At 35.6% G+C, this 27,105-nt stretch overlaps 4 protein-coding genes across 7 annotated transcripts; 1 reads left to right on the top strand and 3 right to left on the bottom strand.

Annotated features, from left to right (window-relative positions):
- Positions 1-1,557: 1,557 nt before the first annotated feature.
- Positions 1,558-7,152, top strand: LOC110873060 (F-box/LRR-repeat protein At3g26922). Of its 3 annotated transcripts, none has more exons than XR_002554898.2 (3): positions 1,567-2,028; positions 5,012-6,549; positions 6,877-7,115. XR_002554898.2 is itself a non-coding variant. In XM_022121991.2 (3 exons), the coding sequence occupies exons 2-3, from the start codon at positions 5,013-5,015 to the stop codon at positions 6,180-6,182; spliced, it is 1,140 nt and encodes a 379-aa protein (XP_021977683.1). In that variant the 5' UTR covers positions 1,567-2,028; position 5,012; the 3' UTR covers positions 6,183-6,863. The 3 variants fall into 3 exon arrangements, 2 of the variants coding, with proteins under 2 accessions (XP_021977682.1, XP_021977683.1); XM_022121991.2 differs by lacking the exon at positions 6,877-7,115 and having other exon boundaries at positions 5,012-5,024; positions 5,055-6,863; XM_022121990.2 differs by having other exon boundaries at positions 1,558-2,028; positions 5,012-7,152.
- A 1,717-nt stretch (positions 7,153-8,869) lies between these two features.
- On the bottom strand, positions 8,870-10,497 carry LOC110873062 (tyrosine--tRNA ligase, chloroplastic/mitochondrial). Its single transcript, XM_022121992.2, has one exon. The coding sequence runs from the start codon at positions 10,425-10,427 to the stop codon at positions 9,009-9,011; it is 1,419 nt and encodes a 472-aa protein (XP_021977684.1). The 5' UTR covers positions 10,428-10,497; the 3' UTR covers positions 8,870-9,008.
- Positions 10,498-13,072: 2,575 nt separating this feature from the next.
- LOC110870169 lies at positions 13,073-16,295 on the bottom strand. The gene is made up of 4 exons (XM_022119372.1): positions 16,110-16,295; positions 14,986-15,078; positions 13,880-14,326; positions 13,073-13,156 (listed from the first exon to the last, which is right to left on the bottom strand). The coding sequence occupies exons 1-4, from the start codon at positions 16,293-16,295 to the stop codon at positions 13,073-13,075; spliced, it is 810 nt and encodes a 269-aa protein (XP_021975064.1).
- Positions 16,296-21,089: 4,794 nt separating this feature from the next.
- Positions 21,090-23,754, bottom strand: LOC110873063 (60S ribosomal protein L13-1). Of its 2 annotated transcripts, none has more exons than XM_022121993.2 (5): positions 23,626-23,754; positions 22,851-22,966; positions 22,594-22,724; positions 21,802-21,960; positions 21,090-21,485 (listed from the first exon to the last, which is right to left on the bottom strand). In XM_022121993.2, the coding sequence occupies exons 2-5, from the start codon at positions 22,957-22,959 to the stop codon at positions 21,264-21,266; spliced, it is 621 nt and encodes a 206-aa protein (XP_021977685.1). In that variant the 5' UTR covers positions 22,960-22,966; positions 23,626-23,754; the 3' UTR covers positions 21,090-21,263. The 2 variants fall into 2 exon arrangements, with proteins under 2 accessions (XP_021977685.1, XP_035832562.1); XM_035976669.1 differs by having other exon boundaries at positions 23,623-23,704.
- Positions 23,755-27,105: the final 3,351 nt, after the last annotated feature.

The following is a 27,105-nucleotide window of genomic DNA, read 5'->3' as shown; positions in this document are numbered from 1 at the left end:
CTCATTTAAAACCGAGCCTCAAATCAATTGAACATTTTTCGAGCAATAAAAATTTCGAGCGAGCATCGAGCGAAATTCGAGCGATTTGGACAACCGTGTCGCCCGATTTAAATTTGCTGAGAGAGATAGTGACAATGTTGGGTCTCAAGTTTTTATGTCTTTAAAAATATGCACATTTAGTGGCACAATATTTTTCTTATTAATAACAATGTTGTGGCCGACGAGGCGATAATCATATTACACGAACATTTATGTTGAGAGAAGGAGACGATCGACTTAGGGTAACGACATGAAACATTGAGGCGATGAACAAACTATCTTTTATCGGTTTAGGGTTTAACTTTTACTTTTAATATTAATTTTTTTATTGGAGTGGTTGGGCTAGTACGTATAGATATAGTTGTAAATTTGTATATCGTTTACCAAAATCTAATAGAGTGGTACATATAAAACTATAGATTTAATTTGTATTCTAAGTATATATGTATGTGTAAGTGTGTGTATATATAGGTGTGTGTATTATGTATAATTTGTATTTGTGTATATATATGTGTGTGTATATACATGTTTATATATGTATGTGTATAGGTATATGTATATGTATACTAATTAAAATAATAATTCGATCCGAACCGAGCCGAGCGGACCTTTGCTCATGCTTGGCTCGTTTACAAATCGAACCGAGCAGAGCGGCTCGTTTACAACCAAGCGTCAAATCAAACGAACACTTTCCGAGCAGTTTCCGAACGAGCGTCGAGCGAGCGACGAGCGATTTGAACGGCCCTACGTTAGACCTGCGTTATTATATAAAGGAATATAAATAAAACTAAGTGTAATTAAATAAACAAACACCAACAAAAGTGTCCTTTTCTCATTTACGTTTGTAAACAATGAGCAAGTAATTTATTCATCTTTGTTCGTTATGATCTCTTTAGATTTGTATATGTTCATTAGTTTTTGTTGTTAATCAATTATAAGAGCATCTACAATGATAGTCAAAATCTATAATCCAGACTGTCTAGCCAATATGTCACATCATTCCAAACTTCAACATCACGCCCCACTTTTACTCTAAAAAACAAAAAAACAAAAAAAATGGTTTGTGAGTGGGTGGTCCCCACAATTCCAAAGCATGGAAGTCCTGTGGAACAAACCGGACCACTATAGTCAAACACTCACAACAAGGGTAGTCTGCTCAGTGGACTTGGGCAGCGGACGACTTGTTGTAGATGCTCTAAATCAAACAAATTCTAAAATTGAGAGCTTTTTTTTTCTAACGTGAAATGCTTGAGCTATGTGTAAAGGTGTAAACGAGTGAAACCATTAATGAGTTTTTCTTTTTGGAAACGACTTAAATAAATAAACCCCAATGAAAGGTTGGCGAGAAACTAGTAGAAGAAGGGGGTAGACAAGGTATTCGAAGATATCAAGATTCAAGCTTTTGACTGAGTTACGGGAGAAAAACGTCGTATGGGCTTGGGTTTATTCTCGTAATGGTTGTAGGGCTATTTTTTATGTTTTTCTTTTATTAGTTTTCCGCTAGCTTTTCACTGAACAAATTTCATTGTTGCCACTAAATTAAATCAGATGGCTTAACCACGCTACAAAACTTATACTAACCTTTCTATATCTAGTATAGAATACTACAAGAATGAATAATTAACGTTCGAACCATTATCAAAGATTTTTTCATTTCTAAATTTGCAGGTAGCCGACCATATTGTCATAATAACAATCTCCAAGCCTTTGAGGGCGTTTGGTTTGCAAGAATTCAATGGAATTTGAGGGAATTGGAATTTGAATTTGAATTTCATCTCTTAATATGTTTGATGATCGAATTGGAATCTCAATTCCAATCTTATATGTTTGGTTGACAATAGAATTAAAATTGGAATTAGGCATTAGTTCCTTTAACTAAAACTAAAGGAATTCAAAATCTTTCCTACACATGAAAGATTGCAACCATCGAAACCCTAGCCCAAGTCGCTGAAAAGGAATCAGAATCGGAGCTCTGAATCTGCGATTGAGGTTAGAAATCACAGTTATCTCTTTGAAAGATTGCATCTTTACAATTCAATTGTTCATCATTGGCGATTTAAGTTAGAAATTACAATTATTTCTTTGAAAGCTTGTATTTTTACAATTCAATTGTTCATAATTGGCGATTTATGTTAGAAAGTACAGTTATCTCTTTGAAAGATTGCATCTTTGCAATTCAATTGTTCATAGTTGGCGATTTAAGTTAGAAATTACAATTATTTCTTTGAAAGCTTGTATTTTTACAATTCAATTGTTCATAATTGGCGATTTATGTTAGAAAGTACAGTTATCTCTTTGAAAGATTGCATCTTTGCAATTCAATTGTTCATAGTTGGCGATTTAAGTTAGAAATTACAATTATTTCTTTGAAAGCTTGTATTTTTACAATTCAATTGTTCATAATTGGCGATTTATGTTAGAAAGTACAGTTATCTCTTTGAAAGATTGCATCTTTGCAATTCAATTGTTCATAGTTGGCGATTTAAGTTAGAAATTACAATTATTTCTTTGAAAGCTTGTATTTTTACAATTCAATTGTTCATAATTGGCGATTTATGTTAGAAAGTACAGTTATCTCTTTGAAAGATTGCATCTTTGCAATTCAATTGTTCATAGTTGGCGATTTAAGTTAGAAATTACAATTATTTCTTTGAAAGCTTGTATTTTTACAATTCAATTGTTCATAATTGGCGATTTATGTTAGAAAGTACAGTTATCTCTTTGAAAGATTGCATCTTTGCAATTCAATTGTTCATAGTTGGCGATTTAAGTTAGAAATTACAATTATTTCTTTGAAAGCTTGTATTTTTACAATTCAATTGTTCATAATTGGCGATTTATGTTAGAAAGTACAGTTATCTCTTTGAAAGATTGCATCTTTGCAATTCAATTGTTCATAGTTGGCGATTTAAGTTAGAAATTACAATTATTTCTTTGAAAGCTTGTATTTTTACAATTCAATTGTTCATAATTGGCGATTTATGTTAGAAAGTACAGTTATCTCTTTGAAAGATTGCATCTTTGCAATTCAATTGTTCATAGTTGGCGATTTAAGTTAGAAATTACAATTATTTCTTTGAAAGCTTGTATTTTTACAATTCAATTGTTCATAATTGGCGATTTATGTTAGAAAGTACAGTTATCTCTTTGAAAGATTGCATCTTTGCAATTCAATTGTTCATAGTTGGCGATTTAAGTTAGAAATTACAATTATTTCTTTGAAAGCTTGTATTTTTACAATTCAATTGTTCATAATTGGCGATTTATGTTAGAAAGTACAGTTATCTCTTTGAAAGATTGCATCTTTGCAATTCAATTGTTCATAGTTGGCGATTTAAGTTAGAAATTACAATTATTTCTTTGAAAGCTTGTATTTTTACAATTCAATTGTTCATAATTGGCGATTTATGTTAGAAAGTACAGTTATCTCTTTGAAAGATTGCATCTTTGCAATTCAATTGTTCATAGTTGGCGATTTAAGTTAGAAATTACAATTATTTCTTTGAAAGCTTGTATTTTTACAATTCAATTGTTCATAATTGGCGATTTATGTTAGAAAGTACAGTTATCTCTTTGAAAGATTGCATCTTTGCAATTCAATTGTTCATAGTTGGCGATTTAAGTTAGAAATTACAATTATTTCTTTGAAAGCTTGTATTTTTACAATTCAATTGTTCATAATTGGCGATTTATGTTAGAAAGTACAGTTATCTCTTTGAAAGATTGCATCTTTGCAATTCAATTGTTCATAGTTGGCGATTTAAGTTAGAAATTACAATTATTTCTTTGAAAGCTTGTATTTTTACAATTCAATTGTTCATAATTGGCGATTTATGTTAGAAAGTACAGTTATCTCTTTGAAAGATTGCATCTTTGCAATTCAATTGTTCATAGTTGGCGATTTAAGTTAGAAATTACAATTATTTCTTTGAAAGCTTGTATTTTTACAATTCAATTGTTCATAATTGGCGATTTATGTTAGAAAGTACAGTTATCTCTTTGAAAGATTGCATCTTTGCAATTCAATTGTTCATAGTTGGCGATTTAAGTTAGAAATTACAATTATTTCTTTGAAAGCTTGTATTTTTACAATTCAATTGTTCATAATTGGCGATTTATGTTAGAAAGTACAGTTATCTCTTTGAAAGATTGCATCTTTGCAATTCAATTGTTCATAGTTGGCGATTTAAGTTAGAAATTACAATTATTTCTTTGAAAGCTTGTATTTTTACAATTCAATTGTTCATAATTGGCGATTTATGTTAGAAAGTACAGTTATCTCTTTGAAAGATTGCATCTTTGCAATTCAATTGTTCATAGTTGGCGATTTAAGTTAGAAATTACAATTATTTCTTTGAAAGCTTGTATTTTTACAATTCAATTGTTCATAATTGGCGATTTATGTTAGAAAGTACAGTTATCTCTTTGAAAGATTGCATCTTTGCAATTCAATTGTTCATAGTTGGCGATTTAAGTTAGAAATTACAATTATTTCTTTGAAAGCTTGTATTTTTACAATTCAATTGTTCATAATTGGCGATTTATGTTAGAAAGTACAGTTATCTCTTTGAAAGATTGCATCTTTGCAATTCAATTGTTCATAGTTGGCGATTTAAGTTAGAAATTACAATTATTTCTTTGAAAGCTTGTATTTTTACAATTCAATTGTTCATAATTGGCGATTTATGTTAGAAAGTACAGTTATCTCTTTGAAAGATTGCATCTTTGCAATTCAATTGTTCATAGTTGGCGATTTAAGTTAGAAACCACAGTTGTTTCTTTGAAAGCTTGTATCTCTCTCTATAGATGTTTACAATTCAATTTTAAATTTTTCATTAGAGGTACTTGTTTTATAATCAGATCGAGATGCTTTGATCACTCTACAAGAAATTAAATATCAGTCCAAATTGCTCCATAAAGTCTGGTTCTAATTATCCAACAACTTAACTTTATCTATACAAAACTGGTGCAGAATGGCGGTCCATGAAGAAGAAGAAGAAGAAGAAGAAGAAGAAGAAGAAGAAGAAGAAACAAAGGTGGACAGGCTATCAGACATGCCGGAATCCCTGCAGCTTCGCATTCTTTCTTGTCTTGACGCAAGTCATGCCGTTGGAACATCGGTGTTATCGAAGTCATGGGGTTCTTTGTGGACTTGTGTTCCCATTCTCAATTTCAGCTCCTGTGAGGGTTTTAAACATCTCCATGTTTTTGATGACTTTGTCGTTAATGCTTTATCCCGTCGCGCACCCGTGAAGTTGGATAGATTAACCTTCAAACGTGATGGAAAATGCAGCGCCAAGCTTTTACAAACTGTTTTTGATTACGCGTTTTTACACGGTGTCCGAGAATTGGAAGCACACATCGAACAGACTATAGGTGACCACGAGAGCTGGACTTGGCCCATCTGGTCATCGGATTCGTTAACAAGCTTCAAGTTACGGTGCAATTATGTTGTGGGTTGTCCATATTTGGAACCAAGATCAGGGTCATTCAAGAATCTCACCACTTTACATCTCCAAGGTGTAATCATCAAGGATCTTGATATGTTCTCAGGGTTTCAAGCGCTTGACAAGTTAAGATTGCTCCATTGTTTTGTTAAAACAAATGGCAAGGCTTTGCATGTACACGCTCAGCAACTTTCAGAATTCACCTTCTTCTTCCGCAATCAGAATGTGAATTGCTGTGAAATGATGACTCCGAAACTTAGATATTTCGAGTGGGGAGGGAACAGCCTCCCAAGGCTGAAAGCACATCTTCCTGTTCTTGACACAGTGGTCATCGCTTACAATGGTCATTGCCTCAAAGAGCGAGAGAAGATAATGTTTGATAATTTGCTGATGATGTTTAATACTTTTTACGCTGCCAAATCGCTTACGGTTTCTGCATCTACTATTCATCTACTCACACTGTTTCCGTGCTCACCACCTCTTTGGGATTTGAAGTGTTTGAAGCTGGATTTCAGCCCACGCCATATGTATATCCAAAGCAGGTTGTTTTTGAGTGAAACTTTAAAACTTGTTCCAGGTGTAAAAGCTTACATGCTACACAAGTCGCATGATGCCAAGTGTACCATAATTAATGATCCAAACACTGAATCTCCATGCTCAAACTCTCAAAAGAGCACGACCCAAAGTCATGGTTAAGAAACCCACCGATTAAATCTCCAAGTCAACAGCTTCCTTTTTATTTATTATTTCTGCTCTTAGTTTAATTAAAGAATCTATCTTTTATTGGTTGAAAACGGAAAAGCTCAGCAAATCTCAACGCTCATTTAGATATTGCTGGCCTTGTGAAGGAGAGCAGTTAAGAAAATATTTGCAGACCGTTATAAGATGATTGAAACTGGCGAAGGTGTTGATTGGGCAGTTGCAGAAGCGTTAGCGTTTGCAACGTTACTGGTGGAAGGAAATCACGTGGTCAAGACGTTGAAAGAGGTACTTTCAGTCACAGGCATTCGGTTGTTCACGTAATGATGAATCAACATGAGGAAATGTTTACCATAAGCAACAGGTAAATGCATTTCACTATAAACATCAATACATGATTTTTTCTTGTATTTTTGAGTAAAATGCCATTTTCATCTTTGAGGGTAGTTTTGCAACTTTCGTCCAGAGGTTTGTTTTTTCGCATCTGAATTCAAAAGGTTTTAAATGTTGCCATTTTCATCCGGCTCGTTAACGCCATCCATTTTTCCCCGTAAAGTCGGGTATTTTCGTGTTTTTTTTTTAACTTAAAAGGGCAATTTGGTCTTTTCACTTTATGTATAAGCATTTAGCATAATGTACAAGTATTCAAACCTTGGTAATGGGTTATGTTATTTCTAATCTTTTGTATTAGGCCAAAATTAAAATATGGATTGCAAGTATGGAGGTTACTGGCTCGGTAAGAAAACTAAAAAAGAACTCAATTCCATCGGCGGTGATATCAACTTAAGTCTTTATCTTTATCCTGTGATGTTATTAATCAAGTTGTTTAGGTCTTTCATTGTGTTCTTGTAAAAATCACATGTCTACGGTTTATACAACTATGAGATATTTGGAAATGAGATCTCGACGAGAGGTCATTGATGGTTTAAATTCCATTGTTTCAGGTCTCTTAAGAAATTCACTGTTTTTCTTTCTACATATATTTCGATTTGGTTTATTATTTACGCTATTTGAATCCTTCTGTTAGGAACCAAACAATATGATATTATTCGTTTATGTAGTTGCTTCGGGGGTGTTTCGACACGAACCGTTTCGACGCGTATCGTTTCGACGCGAACCGTCTCGACCAGTACCGTTTCGAACCGAATCGTTTCGACCCGTACCGTTTCGACGCGAACCGTTTCAACCCATACCGTTTCGACCAGTACCGTTTCGACCCGTACCGTTTCGACCTGTATTGTTTCCACCCAAACCGTTTCGAATCGAACCGTTTCGACGCATACCGTTTCGAATCAAACCGCTTCGACCCGAATCGTTTCGATGCGAACTGTTTCGACCCGTACCGTTTCGACCTGAACTGGTGGTTGTGGGTGCCGGGGTGATGGATTCCAATTAATTTGATAACCAAACACAACAAAAATATAATTGGGATTCCAATTCCAACAATTTCCAATTCCAATTGGAATGTTTAAATTCCAAATTTAATTCCTTCAAATTCTAACTCCTATACAAATTCCAATTCCAATTCCAATTACAAATCATTACGCGAACCAAACGCCCCCTTAGAATCTAAGAAGGAACCTCTTCCGGAAGAATATAAATATCAAGAAAATTCCTTACTGCCTTCAAATAAAACTCCTCTTCCAATTCCATGTATTGTTTGATTCTAAATTACATATATGGCATGTTTTGCTAAGTTTTTAAAGTAACTTATTGACTTTTTGAAAAGTCATAAGCTTCAAAATGATATTTGGCAATGAGGGTGCATGTGAGAGGAAAAATGACTTTTCCAAAAACTCGCTCCATACTAACTTTTCCAAAAAGTCAAGGAGTTTTATAAACACTCCCAAACATACCCATAGTCTCCACAGAAATTATTATGTATGTAACAGAAAGATAACCTTGTCAAATTCTATTTCTTTTGATTAGCCCCTAGTTCCATTTCAAATTGGTTTGCTGGTACCACAAACAAAAAGGTACATCAATTAGACAGAGCCCATGTAATCAAGGCTGGTCTTAGATGTAGGGGTGTGCACGGTTCGGTTAATAGCATTATCCGTAACCGTAACCAAAGTCATCGGTTAATCGGTTCGGTTAATTTGTCGGTTTTCGGTTCGGTTAATAACCAATTCAAACAAGGGCTAATTTTTTTGCTTAGAAATACAAATAATGGAGGTATAAATACATGAAATAGACGTATAAATACATGAAATGGATGTATAAATAAATGAAATAGAGGTATAAATGCATGAATAGATGTTTAAGTACACAAAATGGAGATATAAATAAATGAAATGAAGGTATAAATAAATGAAATGAAAGCATAAATAAATGAAATAGAGGTATTACATGAAATAAAAGTATAAAACATGAAATACATGAAATAGAGGTATAAAAGCTAGAAATATATAAAAAAATAAATGATTCGGTTCGGTTAATTTCGGTTAACCGATGGTAAAAAAATTATCCGTTAACCGACTTTCAGTTAATTCGGTTAATTTCAGTTCGGTTTTGTCGGTTTTCGAAAAACGGTTCGGTTATTGCACACCCCTATTTAGATGTTTGTAAAATACCCTTTTTCCAAAGACATACATATACCAGAATTTGATCCCCGTAAAAAAAAACACACCAACCCCCCCCCCCCCCCCCCCCCTCTTGGCGGTTTAATTTTTAACAGGTTACGGTTATAACATAAGCTTATATGAGAAATATCAGTTTTCGTTTTATAAACTTCGATTACAATTCCTCTAGGTTCATAGCATTATAACACTAAATTGAATCCAACAATGAGCCAAAAATGTATGCAAAACATATGAAACATGATCAAGCTATTCTTACAACCATCTTGTTCTTCTTCCCGGCCGACAACAACAAAACTTTCCCATCCACAATATCATCAGCCTCAATCTTCTTCCCTTCATTATCAACCCTCCCATTGTTCAAATACAATCCACCTTGCTTCAACAACCTCCTAGCAGCAGACTTACTCTCAATCAAGCCCGTCGAAACCGACAAATCCACAACACTAACATCCAAAACCCGATCGTAACTCAAAGAACACGACGGCACATCCTTTGCAATCCCCTCAATCGTTTTCCAATCCAATCGCGTCTCAGCCCCCGGCCTCAAAGCCTCCGTCGCTTTAACCGCTTCCTCCAACCCATCCGACCCGTGAACAAATCTCGTCACCTCCTCCGCCAACCTCCTCTGAGCTGAATTCGGCACATACCCGCTACTCTTCATCCCCGTCTCAATCTTCTCTATCTCATCCAAACTCAAGAAAGTAAGAATCTTCAAAAACCGAATCACGTCCTCGTCCGGCACCGAGAAAAAATACTGGTAAAACTTATATGGCGACAACATCACCGGCGAGAGCCAAATCGCACCATCTTCCGACTTCCCAAACTTAGTACCGTCCGATTTCAACAAAAGCGGGAATGTAACCCCGTAAGCCGAATCTGACTGATGAAGTCTCCGAATCAGTTCGGTCCCAGCGGTGATATTCCCCCATTGATCCGACCCGCCGATCTGAACCGTCACATTCTCATGTTTAAACAAGTGAACAAAATCATACCCTTGTAACAACTGATATGTAAATTCAGTATAACTCAAACCTTGATCAGATGATTCTAATCTTCTTTTCACACTCTCTTTACTCATCATTGTGTTAACTCTAGCATATCTCCCAACATCTCTTAAAAAATCAAGTAGCTTAACATCTTTCCACCAGTCATAATTATTCAACACAGTAACAGAACCGGTTGAACCGTTAGGGTTAGGGTTTAGGATATTAACAATTGTCTGTGAGATTCCGTTAATGTTACGTTCTAGGGTTTGGAGGTCGAGTTCGGGGCGTTCGAGGGACTTACCGGATGGGTCGCCGACGCGGCCGGTTGCGCCGCCGACGAGAGCGACGGTGGAGTGGCCAGAGCGGAGGAACCAGGAGAGGACGATGAGGCCGATGAGGTTGCCGAGGTGGAGGCTCTGGGCGGTAGGGTCGAAGCCGCAGTAGACGCGAATCGATTGATCGGAGCAGACTGTACGGAGAGATTCGCCGGTGAGGGAGTCGAGTAGGCCGCGTTGTTCGAGGATTTGAATGATGTTGGGGCGGGGGGTGGAGAAATGGCGGGTGAATGGGCGGTTGTGGTGGAGGTTCCGGTGTATCGGAAATGTTTGGGTGAGTTTGTAAGGTGGTTTGAGGAAGAAAATGGTTGATCTGAGTATAGAGGCAGTGGCCGCCATTGGTGTGGTTTTACTGCAACGAGGAGGTTAGGTTAAGATCGGGATAAGGAAGGAGATGTTCGTTGGATTATTTTTTTTTGAACGGCCAACAAAATATTATTATTTCAACTAGCAAGAAGCTAGACACCAAATTTACAATACAATTCAAAACCACCAATACATCAATTAATCGATACCAAAAAACTTGCTGAACACATAACACTACTACATTACCATATCAAGTTAAAGCTTTGCCAATCGCTCCAAGACCAATGCGTAGATCTCGATCTGTTCTTAACCCAATGAAATGCCATCGATTTGGACTCCTCCACTACCTTTGAAACACTCGGAATGGCTTGGCGAAATAGAGTCTCATTTCTCATCTTCCATAAGCACCAAATAACTACCTGAGAAATGGCACTGAAGACTTTCCTTTTCTTAGCATTGCCTCGGACCAGCCTATGTGAATCCAGGATATCCTTTAGACTAAAGGCTATCACCGGAGGGGACTTGCACCATTGAGCCACAACTAACCATACCGATTGAGCGAAATGGCAGGAAACAAACATGTGTTCGCTGGTCTCGTCAAAGTCACCGCACAGAAGACATCTTGAGTCGCTAATAGGAATATTCCTAGCTGCTAGAGCTGTTCTAGTCGGTAACCGATCCGAAATTGCTCGCCATGAAACGATCCCAACTTTCTTGGGGAGGAATTTATTCCATTCAAACTGATATTCTGGAATGGCACGTGAGATAGAAGCCAATATTTGTTTAATACTTGCAGCCGAGAAGGTGTCCGAGTTCTCCAACCTCCAGATCCACTTATCCGGCCCAGAAGATGAGACGAAATCGCACAGCATGAGTGACAGTTCCAGAAGTTCCACCTTTTCATTTTCAGCCAAGTTAGTTCGCAACCAGTGCCAAGACAGATTAATGCAACCAGATCCCCAATTAACACGGTCAGAAACTTTACAAAATTTCTCCTTTTCAAGAGCGAAAAGTAGGGGGAATTCCTTAAAGAGCGGCTGGACACTTATCCACGCGTCTAGCCAAAATGCTGCTGTTGACCCGCTACCCACTTTGCACCATATTAATTCAGGAAGATTGATTCCAAGGCGATTCAGCTGAGTTTGTATGCCAACTATTTGCTTCCACGGCCCAGCCAAGGAAACCTTTGCCGGTATCGGAGCCCAAGATCGGTTATTATGATGGACCGCCCACACAACCCTTCTCCATAACCCGTCTTTGTCCGTTTTGAATCTCCACCACCACTTCGCCAACATAGCAAGGTTTGCATCTCTAAGAGAGCCGAAACCTAGCCCACCGTATTCGATAGGAGCAATAATCTTTTCCCACGCCATCCAACTCATATATGAAATATCATCCGACCCGCCCCAAAAGAAAACCCTCCTTAATTTTTCCAGAATGTCAATAACTTTTGCCGGGGCTTTATACAAAGAAAAATAGTACGTCGGCAACGAATTCAAGACAGATTTAAGCAAGGTGATTCTTCCACCGTAGGAAAGATTTTTGGCTTTCCAAAGCGACAACCTTTTCCTAAACAAGTCTATAACCGGGCTCCAATTCCGACTGAGATTCATGTTAGCCCCTACCATCAATCCTAAATGCTTAAAAGGAAGGATACCTCTTTTGCAGCCCACTGAGTCCGCCAAGTGTTGTACTTCTGACTCAATTACTCCAATCCCAAACAAGGAGCATTTAGCGAGGTTCACCTTAAGCCCCGAGGCCAAATAAAAGCACCTCAAGATTCTGCGAAGATTAATAACATTCTCACCCGACCATTCGCCACCAAAGTTTCTTCTTTCCAAATTTGGCCACTCTCCTCTTTCTCAGTGTCAACTGTCAAACTAACCACTTCGAGTCTTTGATGGTTTAGTTTGAATGTTATCGACCGGGGTTTTTGTTTGGCTCATTCAATTCCCACCCCCTATTTACTAATTACACCCCTCTTATCAAAAACATCACATTCATAAATCATTTGATTTTTGTTTTTAGCCTATTTTGTCTTTTTGTTGTCTTTTTTTATTTATTTATTTAATTATTAGTTATTTAGTATTTGTTTATTATTTAATTAGTTATTATTATTATTATTATTATATTTATTATTATTAGTAATAGTAATGATATAGTATTTATTATTAGTTTTTATTGTTATAATTTATCAAATTATATTTATAGCTGTAACAAAAGCTATATAAAAATAAGTACTTTTTTACAAAATTATTATCATTTAATAATTTACATACCGAGGTTTAATCTATACTCCCCCCAAATGTAGCAGGTTGTGCTATCCAAGACTTATACATATTTTGACGTGATTCAAAAATATTCTCTCAGCCAGCTGCATCATTTTCTCTCATTAATTTCCATAGGTTGTTTGTGCTGGCAATTGGATACTCTCCTTGCAATTCTACCATTATAAAATGGTTACCATTCACGTGTGCAACTGTAATTATTTTTTTTTTCTGGGAACTCGTGAGGGCCTCTCCAAAGCGAAAAACAAGTAGAACTGTTTCTTTTTTCTTGAGATAAAAAATGAACGATCACATCTTTGAATGAGCCTAAGAAAGCCTTAGTGTACACATCTTTGAATGAGCCTAAGAAAGCCTTAGTGTACTTATTTCTAAACTCGAGTAGCTCTTCCATCAGTGATCTCCGGATAAATAACCATTCATCTTCACCGTACCCGAGAGCAGAAGCTGTCGCCCGAAACCCACAATTTCCATCACCTAACACGTTATGTATGCGTGTAACATACGCATGGAAGATTTTTGGAATTAGATGAATATAGTTGTGTATCACCTGTGATGCTTGATCTTGGTTCAACCCCATGAGACATTAGCACCTCCATCAAAGATTTCCCTTTATGATCCGTTGCTCGAATTTTATCACGTGCGTTATATATGTTTTTAAGGCAAAAGATCAAATACAAATAATCTTAACATACTAAACATACAAATTGAAGGAAAACCCAAAAAGACAAGGTGGCATTTTTGTAACACCAACTATCAAAGTTACAACAAAAAATACCTAAAAAAAACACAAATTTTTTTTTAACATTTTTTTATTAAAAAATCGCTACATTTCGTTAGCAAAAAAAAAAAAAAAAAATTTTGCTGCTAATAAAAGTAGCGATTTTTTAATAAAAAATGTTAAAAAAATAAAATAAAATAATTTGTGTGTTTTTTTTTTATTTTTTTAGATTTTTTAGGTTTTTTGGGGGGTTTAGTTTTTAGCATTTTAGCTTGGGGGGGGGGGGTTAGGTTTTTTTTAGGTTTTTGGGGGTGGGGGGTGGGGGGTTTAGGTTTTTTTGGGGGTGGGGGGAGTGGTTAGGTTTTTTCAGGTATATTTGTAGAGTAACTTTGATAGTTATTGATAATTACAAAAATGCCACCTTGTCTTTTTGAGTTTTCCTTCAATTTGTATGTTTAGTATGTTAAGATTATTTGTACAAGAACTTTACCCATGTTTTTAATTGTAGAGACATTATTTTCATCACGCTCCTTCATAACACCTAAAATATCTTTTGGGAACACACCCTTCCCCGTCAACTCTGCCACCAATTGGTGTTCATTAGGTGTCAATCGTTTGAGGATTGGGTGTCCCTCCATATATTCTCCGGGTGGATGATTATGCTCACCAGGTTTTACTTTTAACGTCCAAGAACCATTCTTTTTTGAAAATATCCCTACCATTTCAAACGGGCAATTTATCTTTCTAGTGTCGGTCTCTCTACTTGAATCTTTATCTGATTTATACACACCACCACGATCACACATAAGTACAACTTTAGACACGTAGCCATTTTTAGCTTTCGATCTTTTAGTCACAATAGCGTAACCAAGACTACGTCCGGTGTTTCTAACCCATTCCATCAACTCTTCACGAGACTTGAACACCTAAAAGTGAACTAATATTAGTTACAAAATATTAGGTGAACAAGCTTGAGTAGTTACAAAATATATATTATCCAAACAAACTCATTTAAACTAAAACAAGACCCACAGCCGGGTCCGCCGCTCCACCTTTTGAATGATATAGCTGGCTCGAGTGGAGGTAGGGGCGAGAAGGCATCGTAAAAAATGGACGACTTGATAAACGAATTCCGTTCGTTCAAAGAGTTCGCGGCCGAAAAATATACTCACAAGAAAACCGTGTCGTCCGACTATGCTCGAGCGGAAGATTTTAGGATTATGAGGTTGGATCTCGACTCGGTTCCGGATGATGAACGCGAGGTTTATCGGAGGATGAAGGAAGAGGTGAAAAAAAAATGGACGTCGTAGGTTTTTTTTTATTTTTATTTTCGGTAATTTTTTTTTAGGAAATGTAATTTTTTAATTTTTTTTCGGTAATTTTTTTTTAGGAAATGTAATTTTTTTTATGTTATGAAATGAAATTATTTATGTTGTTTTATGTTGTATTTTTTTAATTTTTATAAAGTTTTTATTAACTTAGGTTATTAAATTAAAACTTAGGAAATTATAAAATAATGAGGTGGGGCCCCATCCTCCATCCCCCTCCATCCTTCATGGAGGCTCATCCCCCACGAGCCGCCTACGTGGCGCCTACGTGGAGGCTCATCCCCATGGGGATGAGCCGAACCATACCCTTTAGTCTTAGTTTTCACAGGTGAGGGAACTGGCTGTGAATCCTACATCAAAAAAGAAGTAAGTGAAACTAATAGCATAATTTTTTTATATAACAATTTAAGAAAGAGTTAAAGGTGTACGACTATACATGAATGCATATCAATAATTTGAGGCACCAATAATATGATCATTTTACACGTTTTTTTTTTTCAATTTTAATAATAATAATAATAATAATAATAATAATAATAATAATAATTCATTACTAATAGTAAATAATAATAATAACAAAAAGACACTAAAATATAATAAAAAGACAACAAAAAGACAAAAAAGACTAAAAACAAAAAGCAAAGGATTGATGGATGGATTGATGGATGTGATGTTTTTATAGGGGGGGTGTAATTAGTAAATAGGGGGTGTGTATAGTATCACCCTTTTGTTTTTCAGCTGAACGAAGTAGAAGCCCAAGACAAAATCTCTCGGTTTGTGTGTGTTGTCTTATCTTCCATCCCAAGTGTCAAAAGGCACCGAAGTGACTGAATATAATACCATGCGTAGTGGTGAAACAAAATAATGCCCCTACCATGGGGCATTGTTTGACACGTGTTATCCTAGTCAGTATGGGGCATTATTCCAAAAGTGGCGTAGTGGGGCATTATTCCAATAACGCCCAAGCAATCATTTCACAATTTTTTTTAATTTAAAACATAAAAATCTTCATTAATTTAAAATAAAAATTACACTACTTGAAATTAAAAAAAAAACGAAAAAAAAATGAAAATAAAAAAAACCGAAAAAAAATAAAGTTTAAAAAAAGATGATCTAAAGTCCATATTTTTCTCGAATTTTTTGGCGACGCATTTGCGCAAGCATCAACGCGTCGCCTTGGAGGTGGTCGATCGGTTTGGACAAAAACTCAATGTCCTTTTTCCATTTGTCTCGCCTCTTGCATCTCGTTAAACGTTTTGGTTTTGGCCACTCGTTCTTTCATAATCTCATAACGTTGGTGGCCGAGGTCGCGAATGTCTTGGAGACGACGGTTCATCTCCTCGAAATCTTCCTTTAACTCGAGATCGGAAGACGACTCAACCGTTTTTTTCCCGGTTCGCTTATCCTTTCTTCTACCGGGCGGTCGGGTCAACTCTTCTTCAAGTTCCTCTTCAACGTCCACCACCTCATTTAGATCGACATTGCGGGCATCCGAAGTCGGTGTTTCAGGGTCAACGGAGGATGATGTTTTTGACCGTTTAGCTCGACGTCTACTACTAGTCGTCATGGTACCTACTCGCGCCCACTTTGGACTTTTTCGTAGTAGATCCCAACACTTATAGTACGCGAAAGGGCATTTCATTCTCTCGAACTCGTCCAAAGTCCTCGTTAAAACCCCAACGTCACTTTCAGCGCTCGGGCGATTATCGAAGTTACGTTGGTACACTTCTTGGAACGCATGACACTTGTTGTTGATGTCGGTCCATTTGCTAGAAATGGAATCTTTGTCCTGATGTTCGCCTTGACCCCACGTGCTATAAAAGAGTGCACGAACCCTATCCCAAAAAACGGGGCCCGTTTGAAAGTTTGCTACAAATTTAAAAAATAAAAGTAAAAATATAAGTTGTATGTTAAAAATAAAAGTAAAAATATAAGTAAAAAATAAGTAAAAAAAAATATAAAAGTTACCGGTTTCTTGTTCCTCCGAAATGTCGAGCCACGCCCGAGTCAACACGAATTCCTCATCCTTCGTCCATTTAAGGTGAGTTTTTGTACGTCGAGGTTCGTCCTTTTCCTTCTTCTTATGCGACCTTCTGCCGCGTTTCGATTTCTCTTGCACCGGTTCGGTTTGCATCTCCGGCACGACATCGACATCGGGTTCGGGTTCGTCTTCTTGTTGTGACGGTTGCGACCCGCCGACTTGACCATAGCCGAAGGTGGGAGGCACGAACGGAGTGGCGCCACTCAAGTAAGCCGCGTACGTTAAAAAGCTCGGGTCCATGTCTTGAAGGTTATACGGGTGTTGCGGTTGGGTTGTGTTCGGGTTCGTGGGTCTTGCGGGGACACTAAAGGGGGGTCGGTATGGATGCATGCTTGTATAAAATATAAAAAGTAGGAGAAAGTGTGATGTTTTTATAAAAAAAGTAAGAGAGAAAGTGTGAGTTTTTAATAAAAAAGTAGGAGAAAGTGGGTGATATTTATATAGTGGGTAAATTTTGAAATTAAAAAAAAAATAAAAATATTAAACATTTTGACCGTTGCCAACGGTATAATCTCGCCCCCCAAAGCATTTTCAGCGTTTTAAATAAAACGCTAAACGAAATTTTTTTCAAAAAAAAACGCCTAATAACGCCGGCCGTAATGGGGGGGGGGGCGTTTTGCGGCGTTTTTTTTTTTTTTGAATTTTTTTTAAAAACCACGCCCCACTACGAGTGGTCTAAGACGAAAAAAAATGAAGTCTTTGTTTGAGGACTCTTGTGAAGAACGTGAAAAGCTTATGAACGCAAGGCCCACCCCAGGGTGGGCGAGCCGCACTCTTGGCCGAGGCCCGATATGCACAGGGGCACTAAATCAAAAACAAATTATATAAAAAAAAAAATTAAATGTGGCTTGGTGTTTGTTTTTGGTGATTTCTTATCCAAAAGTAACATGTTCGATCCCCGTTTCCTCTCATTTTGGCTTCTTATTAATTAAACATTGTATTTCTTGTCATTTGTTGTTATTGGTCATTTATTGTCGTTTAAGAGCATGTATAGTCATAACCTCCTTTACTCAAACATATCCCCATACAGTACATTATGTGTCATGGATAACATACCCCCCCCCCCCCCCCCGGGTTCACTTATAGATATATTTGTGTGTGAGAGAGAGAAACCAAACATAACCATGCATCCCCCCATGACGCCAGGGGGCGGTGTTTTGGCAGTTATGGGGAGCTGCTTTATGGTGCTGGGTCACGTTCGAGTACGCATGGCCTAATGTTATTGGTTTGTTAATAAAAACTAGTTTTATATACAACGCCGTGTTGCGGCACGCTATACCAAATCATTCTTGGTGTGATCATTTTACATCACAACTCATAACATGATCACGCTAAACCAAATCATTCTTCGCAACAGGCAATTGATCGGTACCGAAACAAAATCATGCTTTAAACCTTGATAACAATCAGCCTTTTCAATTCAAATCATCAAATAAATTTATAAGTTTGTAAGGTAATCAAACACTCATAACCTAAACATATGTACTAAAACGCAATTATAAACAACGAAACCATGAAACCTCAATACCTGCTCTCCAAATTCAGATTCTTAAATCATCAAAGCAAATTATTACATCGCTAAATTGAGGTTCAATGGCGATACAAACCTAAAAACCATACTAAGGGACGACGGGGTGTTCGCGGTAACCCCTTGCGGGGAGTGGATCCACCGAAGAGTGGTGGTACCGCCATCTAGGCGGTGAACTAGAGAGAGGGAGAAAAGCGGTGGGAAGTCACCGATGGAGGAGAGGGGAAGATGGTGGGCCAGCTCACTTTCAACCAATAAAACCTTTTTTTTTTTGAATAAAAAAACAAGGGGAGTTAAGAGGGGAGTGCCGCCATCAATTTAGGGTGTTAGGGGAGTTTAAGAGGGGAGTTGACGTGGCACACGAGGATTGGTTGGGCGTAGGAGAGGGGACTCACCTCTTAGGTGAGCACCCCTTACACCCTAAAAATTGCAGGTCAGCATGTAGAAACTGTGTAGAATTCGAATCTTTGAATCGGTCCACAAAACATGATAGCCAACGATATCCACAATACATTGACGCAATAGGCGAAAACAATTGAAAAAAAAAAACAAGAATTAATTTAATGTCTACAATGCTGTAGTACCTTTCTCACAAACTTATGGGTCGAAACCAATGAAACAAAGTATGACAACAATAGGGAATCATAAATACAAAAAAAAATAATTTAAAGAATGACATATTTTTTTCACATGGTTCTTAATCAACAAAATGAGTCTATTTACATACTTTTATCTCTATAAGTTCCACTTCATTTCCTCCAAAATAAACACCTAAAATTTATTCCAAACCCTTTACCAGCAATAAGCGAGCTTTTACCTTAAACAAAATTAAGCGGTTGTACCTAACCTTTCCCGAACAAACGTTGTAGATTTCAAAATTATATGACATAACACACACATGGCATAAACAACAAAATGGAAGATTGCATAACTAAACTAACTGATAAAAACAAAATTGGAACTTGAGTAAAATACCATTCGAACAGCAAACTTAAGGTGCCAAAGAGAAATTTACCGTGCTCCTCCTTTTCTTCTTCAATTGAAACACACAAAAAGGGTATACAGATTAACACGAAGCAAACGCACGAAAAGGATTTACCTCTCTCGTTTGATCTTCAGTGTTACTGGTACTTTCAACCATCAGAGTTCGTTTTTGCTTGAGTCGCCTGATAGAGACTACCCCAAATGACCACAACGCAACCCTAGCTGCTGATAAGAAAGAGACGTTTTATACATACTCAGCTTTACTCGCTTAGAAAAGCTGACTCGAATCGTTGAATGATAGTATCATGCCCAAATGAGTCACTCGGCACGACTACTGATCGTCACTGGGTTGTAGTCAAGCGTATTTTGAGGTATCTTCGAGGCACAGTTTCTCATGGTTTAAGTATTCATCGATCTGAGTGTATTGATCTTCATGCTTATTCTGACGCTAATCGGGCTAGATGCCCTGATGATCGTCGGTCAACTATTGGAAATTGTATTTTTCTTGGTCCCAACCTTATCAGTTGGAGCTCCAAGAAACAGCATATTGTTGCTCGTTCTAGTACAGAGGTTGAGTATCGTGCTATAGCTCATACTGTTGCTGAGATTCGCGGGATTATATCTGTATTATAGGAGCTTTGTATCTCTTTATCATGTCCACCTACTGCTTGGTGTGACAACATTGGAGCCACTTATCTTGTAGTCAACCCAATGTTTCATCAGTGTACGAAACATTTGGAGGTTGATTTACATTTTATACGAGATATGGTTTTAGCTCAAACTCTATGTGTTCGATATGTGCCTACGTCTGTACAGCTTGTGGATATCTTGACCAAAGGTTTGTCATCTTCTTGCTTTGACACTCTTAGGTCCAAGCTTCACGTTGATGCACCTCGTTCAGCTAGTGAGGGCATATTAGGCTACACGGTACGGGGGTCGTCCCCCCTCTGTCCTCGGTCCGGCGCCGCTGGAACACCATTCCCCCCCCCCCCCCCATGTTCAGCGTCCTGGCCGTCCTCTTCCGGACGTTGCAGACGCTCCACATGAAGACAAAAAACATGCCTCACCCTCTTTCACACACCTATAGGTACAATATATACATATACATTTTAGGTCCATCCCCACATTTCCATACCTCCATCCTCTTTGTCCCATCTTCACACCCATCCTACGTTGCGGGTCATCCTCCAAAGGAGGACCATCACCATAACGCATAGCCTTAGTGTATGTATATCTGAGCTGTTAGAGTAGGTTGTTAAAGTTAGTTATAGAGAGTTAGTTACAAAGAGTTTTATACAGATTTGTTGTATTACCTCACTATATACAGTGAGGTGCATTGTATTGTATTCACTTTTGATCATTATGAGATTATGTGAGATTGATACCAACCTTTAAATATATACAAGAAAATGAGACCAAGTGGCTAAGAATTTTACCTGCATCATATCTGAAACGAGTACAAATCATTGTACCTGTGAGCAATGATCAATTTACGGATCGCATAAAATTGAATTATAATACAATTAATTATTTTGACTAAAAAAATAATACCATTCACTAAAATGTCATTCAAAATGAAAATACCAACATAATAGATGAATAAAACTAATTAAAAAATAAACTAACACTATTAACAAATAAATTAACCAATTTGCTATTAAAAATGCTAAGAGAGCTTTATGAATCATCGGTTTGCTATGTTTATTGCTATAACGTTAATCGTCATTTAAAAAACATTAGTTCACATAATTCGTTAATCATCTCCACAATTAAAACATCAACTCAAGCACGAGAAAAACAAGTGAAAGTAACATCCAAAGCAAAACTTAAAAATATGTGACCATTAGTTCAAATCATAGAATTGTAGTAAAACATAACATCATCCAAGCTACAGAAGCTAAAAACATACCGAATCCAAAAACATATCACGAAAAGTTGACATTTAAAACAAAGCAATATCCAAAACTGATTCATTAACCCGCTTACTTCTTCTCTTCCTTCTCAGCCTCGGCTGCCCTCTTGAGTCTTGCACCCATATGCCTTTTGTTTGTCCTCTCCAAACGCAGCTTTGAATACGCATTGAACGACTTCATCTCTTCGGTCACCTTCACAAACTCAGCTGCTGGTTTCTCTCTAACAATAGGCAATACTGGGCCTTGAACCTGGGTGGCATTTGCAAGCTCCTCTGGGGTCGAATCACCAGCCTGTTTCAAAATAAAATGCAGGTCTCAAATGTTGATCTTGCATGGTTAAAAGATTATGCTTAGTGATAATATGAGAAATCACAAAAAATGCAGTAAGAAAAGCCATTGTCGCTAGTGAACTTTTGGAGGGTTGTAATAAAATAGGATGTATTATTTGAACACAGTTCAGATGTTTGAAGCTATAATTTATATAATGACTAATAAATAACAAGTTTGTAAAGAAAAATAAGAAACATCCCTTTGTGTTTACAATAGATACAAAAAATAAAAATAATATATAAAGATATAAGTGTATATGATTAAAATGTAAGTTCACCTTAATCTTCCTTGCCCTTCTTGGGAAAACAACCAATTTAGCCTTGAATGTTTTTAGCCTCTGGACATTAGCTTGAAGACCTTCCAACGAGCGGTTCCTGCGACGGTGGTCAACAGCAATGCCAATGGTTGGAGCAAGTTTCTTAGGAATGCCTGCAGCCTATTTAAACATACACATGTTTAAAACACACATCACATATATAACAATGTCATTAACTATTAACTATCCAAAACAAAGCTGACTGATCCAGTAACATCGAACATTTCTCAACCTAAGAACAAAATCTCGACACAAATTCAATGTTTAAAATGCAATAACAAAGTGTTCTAATTAGGTCACTCGTATCGTTTTGTCCAAATTAGATAACTTAATATTCAAATCGAACCATGTCCTTTTTTCCATGTGTCAAGAAAAAAATGGATTATAAGATGATGTGGTCGGATTATTTTAATATATGAAATTGTATTAATAAAAAAATAAAAACATTTTAAATACATTAAAAATTAAAAAATAAACAAGTTAAAATCCAAGTCATCACTCAACGTTAGCATCAAATAAAAGGGAAAAAGAATCAAAAATCCAAATCACCAAGGTTACCTATGAAATGAATGAAAAAAACCTAATTTTAATGAAAAGCGAATGTTGAGTGACCTGATTGGAACACTTTTGAAACTTGAGTGGCCTAATTAGAACACTTTTTAAACTTGGTTACTATTCTACAAAGTGATCCCTGCAATAATTATGCTAATTTCTTTTAAAAAAGTAGACAAATGTAGTGGTAACTAATCTAACCTTCAATTCCTCGAGAGAAAATCCACGGCCCTCCCTAAGTTTCATGTTGTACTTTAGAGTTTGCCCATGAACCTGAGGACGAAGTCTACCCGCGGGCCTCGGGAAAACCTTAACGGCCTTTGCTTGTCTAGCTGAAAATTACAGTTAAAATTTAGATGTAACATAAACACACTGATGCAAAACAATTCGCCTGCGAGGGTTTGATCGCAGAGCATACAATTATAAAAACAAAAATCATAAAAACTTCCACCACTTACCATTTCTTCTCCTTGTTTTGCGAGCAGGCTGGTTAAACCATGTCTTCACATAGTTCTGCCAGTGCTTCTTGAAGTGACCATTTGGGATAACATTGTTATGCTTAACCATACTTGCTCTGCAAAACATTCAACATTTCATAAATACGTTTGTCGTACGGTCTACGTTTTAATAAAAGTTTTTTTTTGAACGGCCAACAAATCAATCCCAAGCACTCTCGGGGGTCTACGTTTTAATAAAACTATCTCATATGGCAATCTATAAACAAAAAAAAAACATCCCTAATCATCCATTATCAATTTTTGAAAACACAAGTCTAAAATCTAACCCTAATACATAAACTTCAGAAATTAAACTCAAAAAAATAATCTTAACCACTTGACAATTTGTTCTGAACTGCTATTTTATTACACAGTTATACAGAATTTCTACACCAATGTTTGTTAGATGCTCTTCTTCAGACATTAATTAAAATATATAACAACAATTTGCAATAATGAAAACAAGCAACCAAACAGCATTCACCAATCAATAATCAATACATGATTATCAGCTCAATTACAACAAACAAATCAAACTTTAACAAAACACAAAATAAATCATTAGAAAATGAGATCAAACCAAGAAACTACACGAAGATTGAGCACAAAAATAATACACAGATAGCAAAACCTAGAGTTGGTATCTGGTGAATATATTGACAATTTCACATAGAACCATTGACGGATTAAACAGTAAGAATGAGAAAGTGTTATGCCGGAGGTTGTGAAAGCGTACCTGAGTTGGGGACGGAGGGAGGGAGGGCTTCGGCAAGCAAATGCGGCGAGGTTAGAAAGAGGTTGAAGATGCAGTATTAAAAGGGGGAGTAAAACCTAGAGTCTGCACACTAGATCAACGGTTCTGATTACTCCGTTGTTTCTTGGGCTTTTGTTTAGTTAGTGAGCAAAGGCCCAACCTCATTTATGTATAAACTAAATTCCAATCCAATTTCACCTAGACTAATGCTTTTGAGCCCAATAAGAAAATTTAGCAAATAAAATTTTTGTTATTCTTATTTTGTTCTCATGAAAACAATGATAGGTATGAGATCAAATACAAACTCTTATATTTGTAAGAATCAATACATAAATAACAAGTGTTCTTTAATTAAAAATTAGTTTAGAAGTAATTTAGACTTTTGACCCTATTTATTTATAACTAATTAAAATTAATTATCAAAATATCCCAAAATCCATGCAGATTAATTCAAACCACAATTTGAATATTGTAACATATCCAGATCAAACAAAAAAAAAACATAAGCACACCCACATAAACGACAATAGCACAATCAAAAAAGGAACTTCCATTATTAGCACTCTCGTTTCAATAAAAAAGGAACTTCCATTATCAACGACCTTAATACAATAAAAAACGACATTAGCATAAAATAAGACCATCCACGTTATCAGCATTCTTGTTTCAATCAAAAAAGGAGCTTCCATTATCCACGACATTAGCACAATCAAATAACGACATTAGCACTCTCTTAACACCACCGTGTGGGCATCCAACGGTAACACCAACATAAACAACATTAGCACAATAAAAAACGACCTTCCAACGAATCTATTTTTAAATAGGCTCCCAATAAAAAAACAGAAGAAAAAAATAACAACAGATACTATTACATAACTACCACAATTTTTTTTATAAACAACACATATTGTTCTATAATAGCACAATTTTATTTTATTTTTTAATTTTATAAACAACCCATATTGTTACATACTAGCACAATTTCATGTTTTTATTTTTATTTTATAAACACAAACTATTACATAATAGCACAATTTCATAACTATTACATAACTAGCACAATTTTTTTTAATTTTATAAACAACACATATTGTTACATACTAACACAATTTCATGTTTTTGTTTTAATTTTGTAAATAACACATATTATTACATAACTAGTAGAAAACAAATTTATTTCTTAATAGGCTCCCAATAATAACACAAAAGGAAAAAATAATAACACATAAGAATTACATAATAAAATAAGAACTTACCCATGGATTTAAAATCAACACAATATATTTTCATATTAGCACATTCCAACTACATAACTAGCACAGTTATAAAATATTTTTTTATAACTTTTTAAAAAGCCATTTTTATAAATACAAAAAGTATAGCAATATGGTATTCATATTAAAGATAAAAAAAATACTTGATTTTATGGTATAATTTTTTTACAAAATTAATGAAATATATTAAAGTTATTTTAGTGTAAAAAACTTGGTGGAATTAGTATTTTATGGGAAATGACTAAATGACTAAAATACCACTAACTTGATAATATTAATTATTATTTATAGGGGTTTTATTTGTAATCAATATCAACCCCTGATTTAGACTATCAATGGCTCAGATATGTTCATACGGTTTTTACAGCTAACACTATCTGTACAGGATCTCAACTCAACAATGATAAATATAGAGTTATATGTTATATATATAAGGCTTGTCTTAAGAAAACGCTAAATATCGCGAGAACCATGAGAAAGAATAAAAAAAGAACAATCAAAACCAATTTTTTTAATATAAACATCAATGTAATTAAAATAAAACATCGAAAAAAGAATGTACAACATCAAATAATTCATTTCTCATCTCAAAATCACTTTTATTAAAAATTTTACACATGTGCAAATTTGTTAAGCACAACAAATTTACACATGTGTAAATGAAAAACTTACACGTGTGTAAATTTTAAATATCTACGAACATATGTAGATTTAAATTTAATTTCTAACATTGAATTCGAATAATAATCATAAGTGTACAAAATTTTGAATTTAAATTGTTTTTGTCCAAGTTCCCACGGTTTTTCATTTTTTTCTCATGGTTCTCACAATATTTAGCGTTCTCATTTAAAGTTTCCTCTATACACACACAAACACACTAGTATATATTAAGCCCCCCGCGTTGCGGCGGTGGGCTTAAAAACGTGACAACTAACACTAATGTCAAACCCCTGGCAGCAACCAGCAACATTGGAAAAGCTCATAAAAATAAAATAAATAAAAAATGAAAAAATAAAACTGAACGAAAAGCCAACATAATTAAAAATTAAAAATTCAGGTATTAACTACTTAGATTGTGATGAGATCAATTTACAAACTATTTGATAAGTAACTTACGAAGTACGTAGTAGTATTTCCAAGCACATGTTAAAATCAAATATTCAAGGTTTTCTTTGAGTTCACTTTCATACCAAACTAGGTGGATTTGCCGGCAATGCGGCGGGAACTCAGTCGGTATCGGTTCGTTAGATAAAAGAATTCGGTTGGTACCGGTTTGATTCGTTATGGTATCGATATGGTACCCGCATTTGATTTAAAGTCATGATATGTCTAAAAGAATGTATTTTACATTGAAAATAAGAAAAAAAAAATTCAACAAAGTTAACAAAGGGACAATGAGAAAAAAATTGCAATAATAACTATACCGGTACCGATGTCGGTATCGGGTCGGCTATCACGGACTTACGGTACTAATAACAAAAAAAATCATTTTCAACAATGTTAATAAAGGAACCGTGAGAAAAGATATGGAATAAAGTCGCTTATTCAACTTTATATTAAAAGGTAATGAACGTGAGTTATTGAAGGAAAATCAAATTATATACAACTAAATGGATTAAAAGTGTATAAATTTATAAATATATACCTATACTTGTATCGACTTGTTTGATCGGTATTCATTTTGTTCGTTACGATACCGCTATGACGTCGGCAATTTATCTAGCCTACTACACAAAAAAATACTTTATTTCGAAAACAACTCTGTATTCAATAAAATTTATGTAAGAACGTCAAGAAAATAAATTAAACACAACTACGTAATTAGTTTTTTTAAGCCAACGAACACAAGTTATCCGAGAAAAAAATTAGTAAAAGGAGTTAAATGATTAAAAACATATATTATATCGCATAAAAAAATAATTACAATTATAGGAATGTAATAGAATAATGTATTAAATTAAAAGGCTTTTACCAATGATATTTTTCTTTTTATTTTTTGGTTTGCAGCTAAAAGAATTGATTTAGAGCACTAGTGAGATTCCCTCGCGCTTCGTGGTGGGCATTCAGTCGGTATCAGTTTGATTCGTTACGGTATCGACACTCACCATAGTAATTAAAAAAGGAAACCTTACATTGATCGATATATCGATACCTGTACTAATGTTGTTTAGTTGATATAACTCTA

The sequence above is a fragment of the Helianthus annuus genome, chromosome 8, assembly GCF_002127325.2.
Source record: "Helianthus annuus cultivar XRQ/B chromosome 8, HanXRQr2.0-SUNRISE, whole genome shotgun sequence".
In the NCBI taxonomy this organism is placed as follows: Eukaryota; Viridiplantae; Streptophyta; class Magnoliopsida; order Asterales; family Asteraceae; genus Helianthus; species Helianthus annuus.
This window is presented reverse-complemented; position numbering and strand designations above follow the sequence as displayed.